Source organism: Aphelocoma coerulescens, chromosome 9, assembly GCF_041296385.1.
Source record: "Aphelocoma coerulescens isolate FSJ_1873_10779 chromosome 9, UR_Acoe_1.0, whole genome shotgun sequence".
NCBI lineage: Eukaryota > Metazoa > Chordata > Aves > Passeriformes > Corvidae > Aphelocoma > Aphelocoma coerulescens.
In genome coordinates, this window is record NC_091023.1 from 19,560,430 (window position 1) to 19,566,680 (window position 6,251).

The 6,251-nt window shown below is 45.4% G+C and overlaps 1 protein-coding gene across 1 annotated transcript; it reads left to right on the top strand.

The window, feature by feature from the left end:
- The first annotated feature begins 2,262 nt into the window (after positions 1–2,262).
- On the top strand, positions 2,263–5,967 carry DNAJC19 (DnaJ heat shock protein family (Hsp40) member C19). The gene is made up of 6 exons (XM_069024164.1): positions 2,263–2,350; positions 2,730–2,781; positions 3,053–3,126; positions 3,474–3,550; positions 4,428–4,498; positions 5,754–5,967. The coding sequence occupies exons 1-6, from the start codon at positions 2,348–2,350 to the stop codon at positions 5,822–5,824; spliced, it is 348 nt and encodes a 115-aa protein (XP_068880265.1). The 5' UTR covers positions 2,263–2,347; the 3' UTR covers positions 5,825–5,967.
- Positions 5,968–6,251: the final 284 nt, after the last annotated feature.

Here is a 6,251-nt window from a genome sequence, read left to right on the forward strand (position 1 = left end):
GAGATCTCCCTTTCTGGATTTTCTTTAAAGGGCTTTCACAGGAGAAGAATTAGGTACATTATCAACCCATTACCTGCCCAGTTTGCACATGTCATTATGTTTGTCCTTTTTCTCTAAAAATGAGAAATTTCACTACAGAAAGAACCACTAAATATAAATTTGCAAAAGCCCCTTTGCCAACAGAGCTACCAGTTTCTCTAAACAGGGACTGGGAAGAGTGAGGAAGGAAATAAAATCACATTCCCTTTCAGATAGTTTTCTCCTGAAGGGCACTAAGATCTGGATCTAGCAAAAGGTTAAAGAATAATTAAACTTCATGCAAAAACCTTATTTGTTCAGATGATATGAAAAATTAAATTCTAATCATACCCTAGTAAAGTCATTACCATCTTTTTTGGTTCTGGTGGTTTTGGTTTTTTGAGCGACCTTTGTTGATAGAAAAGGGACAAAGAAGAAACCATCCTCAAACCAAATCCTCTTCTGTATACAAGACCTGTACACCTTTACTTTTACTGAGGGGACCTTTTTTCCCCAGTAAATCATCTGGTTGTTTTCTACTTGCTGGCTTGCCTTTCCATATTTGAACATGTCTTACAGGCTGTCAGGGGCCTCATGCTCTGTGATGAATGGATTCAATTCCTCTATCAAACAGAAAAGTTTCCTTTTACTTCGATCTCAGGAAACACTTGTGCAACAGTACAAGTACCTTAACCAAGACCTTTCTTCCATCCCTTTTAAAGCAGGTTATTTCCTTGTAGTGTTACTAGAATGACAGGCAAAGAAAAAGACAGGAGACTCCTGCAAACATTACCTCAGTAGATGTTAAATCGGGCACTTGAAATTTTTGTGAGAAAAACAATTCAAGCGCAAAGTGAAATTATGATACATTCAAAGTGCTCATTACTCACAGAAAATATACAGCAAAGAAGGAAAATTCTGTCTTCCGGTGCAAGAGCCAGCAAAATTATCTTAGCCAATGGTCACCTCTGACACTAAACTGCTTGTGTGAGGGCTTTTGAATCCTAGACCTTAAGCAGCCAAAAGGCAGCTGGCTTTGGCTACTGGGTCCTCTGGGAGCCCCCGAGGTCACTGGCACGTTCTACAAGCACAGGGGATGGCAGAAAATCTTTCACAAAGCGTCAGGCAGACAGCAGGACTCTGAGCCTTGAGCTTTGACGTTTGCAGCAGGACCTCAGGGTTAAAGGCTGGCGTGGTCTCCCTGCTGCGTTACTCAGTTTCCAAAACTACACCTTCAACCCAGAGCAATGGACAGACAGACGGACACTCCACTGCTGTGCGGAGCACGACATCGTGCTATTAACAGATGACACTATGTTATTAATAATACTCAAACACAAGTGCCATGCCTGTAATTCTCCCTCGTTCCGTAGCAATCTTCAGCAATCAAAGCCCGGTGCCTGCCCGTGCGGAGCCGGTGCCTGATGCGCTGGTCAGCCCTGACAGCGCAGCGGGGAGGCTCCATTAGCACGGGAGGAGGCGGAGAGAGCGCAGCCCACGGGCAAATGGGGCGCTCAGACACGCGGAGCAGAGCACCAGGATAAAAGACGGGAAAATGGGAGAATCCCAGAATTGTCAAGGTTGGAAGGGACCTCTGGAGATGATCCCGTCCAACCCCCTAACAAGGCAGGGTCACCTGGAGCAGGTGATACAGGAAGGCGTCCAGGTGAGAGGGAGACTCCGCGACCTCCCAGGGCAGCCTGTCCCAGTGCTCTGCCACCCCTAGTGTGTATAAGCTTTCCCTCCTGTTGAGGTGAAACTTTTTCTGTTTCAGTTTATGGCCATTGCTCCTCATCCTGTTGCTGGGAAACACCGAAAAGAGTCTGGCACCATCCTCTTGGCCCCCACGCTGGAGATATTTATATGAATTAATGAGACCCCCTGTCAGTCTTCTCCAGACTAACCAGGCTCAGCTCCCGCAGTCTCTCCTTACAAGAGATGCTCCAGACCCCAAATCCCGTTTGTGCCTCCACTGGACCTTCTCCGGTAGCTCCTTGTCTTTCTTGTACCGAGGAGCCCACAACTGGACACATTTACCTCGGGAGGGACTGGAAAACTACTTTTATTTTAAAAAAGCGAATCTGGCGTGCGAGAAGGCTCTAGATCGGGGCGAAATCGCTTGATTCAATAAGAGTAAGGTCTGTACAACGTTTTACAACGCAGTAACTCTGCGCCCTGTGCGGGGCCCGTCCCCGCTCCCTGTCCCGTCTCCGCCGGGCCCTGGCCCCGCCCCGCCCCCTCATGGCCCGCCCGCTCCCGGGCGCTCCCCGCGCCGTGCCCGCCCCGCGCTTTACGGCAGCGGCCGCGGCGCGTTTGCGGCGGTGCGGACATGGTGAGTGCGGGGGCCGCTTGTGCCCGGCCCGGCGGCTCCCGCGCCCTTCCCGAGGCGCCGCGGGCTCGGCTCGTCCTTGACGAGCCCTTTCTGAGGGCCCGCAGAGGCCGCCGGCTCCGCTCTCGGCCCCGCAGCCCCCGCGGTGAATGCGGCGCCGCCGGACCGGGTTCCCCTCGTCCCGCACAGCTCGGGGGTCCCCGGCCCGCTGCCCTCGCCGTGTCCCCGCGGTGCCCGGGAGCGCCGTGCCCGCAGTTCAGCGTGCCAAGCGCGCTGTGCCGTGTGGGGCTGGCGGCGGTGTGTCCGACCCGCTGTGCGCGCTGCCGGCGGGGCTGCTTGCCTTTCCCTTCAGTAAACAAACGCTGTGTTCGTTCCCATGCAGGCCAGCACGATGGTGGCGGTCGGCCTGGCCATAGCGGCAGCCGGATTCGCAGGTGTGTAGGGGACGGGCGGGCTCTGAACCCAGCTGTACTCACACGGCCCGTGCTTCAGGGCTGATTTCGAGGTAGTTCAATAGCTGATACAGGACACTCCTTTGGGAGAGCCTGTATTAATGGCTGTAATTAAACAAAAGATCAACGCTGTTACTGTTTTATGTCCCAAAAGAGTTTTTTCCACGTTCCAATCCACAAGTTACCAGTTGCACTGGATTGCTAAATGTTCATGGGACTATGCTTAACCTCAGTCAATGCTGGTCTCTTCAAGGTCGCTATGCAGTAAAAACTTTGAAGCAAATGGAGCCACAGGTAAAACAAGCCCTTCAAAACCTACCAAAACCTGTAAGTTTTTATTTATTAGTAGCGTCTTTGTTTAAAATTTTACTTGGTGAAATAACTATGGACTGTTGTCTCTTTATAGCACTGCTGTATCTTCTCTGGTATATTGTCTGTAACAACAATTGATTGCAGTAATTCTGGTGGTGACTGGCTAATAGAGAACTTGAATGGGCAAATTTAAGTAATCATTTAAATAATTATACTTTACTTCAACTGAATTTCCTATTTCAAGTGTAGAAGTTTTGCTATTTTTACAGACAAAAGCTCAGCAGTTACTAAAGCAATAATGAGTGGGTTTAACTGATACTTGGAAATTAGTGGTTTTTAAACTAACACATTTTCTCTTTCAGGCCTTCAATGGTTATTACAGAGGTGGATTTGAACCCAAAATGACTAAACGAGAAGCAGCTTTAATACTAGGAGTGAGGTAAAGGAAATGTATCAGGAATGAAATGTGAACAGGAGGCAGTGGTGTCTCCTCACTGCTGGCTTTGTTTGGAAAGGTTGTCATTCAATGCCCAGCATCCATTGGGAGTGTCACTGCCAAGTCAGGAAATAAGAAGTGACCTTTCAGGACTTTCTGTGCTTTTTGGGGGTTCTTTGCTGCACTTTAGCTTGGTTGAAGCTAATTCTGTGTGGACTTCCAGGCATCTGCATTTCCCTCGCACATTCCAAAGCCATGTGTGATCCAAGTAAGCCATTTCAGGAAGCCTTGGGGTTCACTGTGTGGGGGGGACACGAGACTGCTGTTTTCTTATGGTTCCTGTCAGTGCTGGGGAATTTCAGGTGGATGCAGTGTGAAGGTGCTGCAAACCCACTTCTTGTGTCTGGAATAAACTCATCACTTCTGGAACATTGTAGATCTGACTATGGTGGCAATCTCTGCCAAAGCACTTAAGGCCAAACACATAAATCTATCAAATAAGAACTTTCAACTGTGGCATTTTTTGGGTTTTTGTAGTTTTTTACCTTAATAAACCAAGCAAATGTTTTTTGACTTACAGCCTTTGGGAAGTTTTCCCAGTAAAAATGTTACAACATAGTTCTGTTTGTTTTTAACTGTGTGGATGACCCCCACCCTATTAGACATGCTTTAGCATGTCTTTTTCAGCATACAGTGTTTTGGAAAAACCCTAGGAAGCCTCTCCAGGACTTACACACTACCTATCAGTAGTAGGAAAAGAGAAACATACATATTAGCTAGAGAATTTATGGGTAAGACAGTGCTCACTTGTTCTCAGACACCTTTTGAAAATCAGGGGAATTTCTTGAGTCAAAAGTCAGTTTTTCTCTGTCTTTCAAAGCCCGACAGCCAACAGAAATAAAATTAGAGAAGCTCATAGACGGATCATGCTTCTGAATCATCCAGATAAAGGTAAGGAAATTAAGTCATGTTGATTAGTTAATACATGTTTTTAACACAGATGAATAGAATTGTGTAGGGAAGAAGTGAGTGATACATAACCACCTCAGCTGCTAAAAAACCCACAGAAAACTGTGGGAAAACAAATTTTAGAGTGCCTCAATCCATGTGGGTGTAGAGCATATTTTTGTGTGTGAATGTTTTAAAAGCAACCAGACAGATTCAGCAGATCAGTTTTGTTACCTGCTTTATCTTCTGTGAATATCAGATTAGAATATGAATTGTTAAAATGCAACTTAAAACCTCCTTAATTTTAGATGAAAACCCAGAGTACCCTTGTGTGTTTTATGTACCACTTGTGAGTTTGAGTTCATCATAAATGGAAAGTGTTGAGCCTTCTACAGCTGCTGAAGACATAAAACTATGAAATATTCCTGTTTGTGGTACTCTGAAGGCTCAGAATCTAGTTATGCTTAGTTACTCAAGGCATCTATACCTGTTCTAAATTCTGTTGAGTGAGTCAGAATCATGTGTTGGTATCTGACATTCGACTTCTCAATCGTTACTTAAAAGGTAAAATGGCTTCCTTTGAAGTGACTGTTGAATTCCTTGCTTCTGTGCACCAGAATCTAAAATAATCCATGGAGATACGTAGATAATATTGAGTGAAAGTTACCTTCAAAATTAACCTTACTGAATATATGCAGAACCTAAAAATAGCATTTTGTGTTGTATATGACCTAAACATGTTAAATTAAGCTTCAGGTAAATAATTAGAGTGCAATTAATGGTATATGTGCCACCAGCACAGTTGTGCCTCATGGCTTTACAATTTTGGTGTATTTGCAGTGTGGATTCTGTCTCAGTCTCCCTAAGTAATTTTTTGCCCTGTTTAAAAACTGAACTGGTCCCTTGGTACAGCAGCACTTTGTGCTTGGCATGGTTATCTGCAGACCTGTTACTTCAGTGCTTCTGTATTCACCACAGACTGCTAAGTCAGGAGTGACCAATTCATTTATGACTGATAAAACTGGAGCAAAAACCACTCCAGTAAACTAAAATCAGCCTAACAGGAACGAGTGGTCTGAGACTGAGCTCCTGCAGTGTCTGTGAGTGAACTTAGATGCCTTCAGTCACAACCAGTTTGTTCTTTAACTGGCAGAACCTCAGACCATGCCCGTTTTTCCCCATGTCCTGTGGCATTATTATCAGCACAGAAGAGAAATGTTGGGTTTTTTCACCTGATTTGAGGTTCTCCTTCTTCTAGGTGGGTCTCCATATGTAGCAGCCAAAATCAATGAAGCTAAGGATCTACTGGAAGACCAAGCTAAAAAATGAACGAGAAAGAAAATCACTCATTCAGAGGGTTTGTCCCTGCAAATGATTATTTTTGATAAATGGCTTAAGAGAAGTTCTAATGTAAGTCTTTGACTTAATATAAATGAAGCTGAAAATACAAACCCAGGGAGGTACTTCCCTCACGACTTAGTCACTTTTTTTTGGAAATGTGTGAGGGAGTGAGGCTTAAAGATTTTTTCATAGCTGTTCTTTATTAAACAGCCAAATCTGCCACTCAGAAATATTTTCAGTGCTTGAGGAGCAGGTAACTTGGTGTGGCCAGTGTGTGTTACCAGACACAGGTAGATTCACATGCTGTTACCTAATTTCTGTCGGACTGGCCCTGTTTAAAGTTCACACTGCTGCTCTGCTGAAATTAGCACAGTGAACCTGTTTGGGAAGGGGGTGGAAAAACCAAGAGGATTTA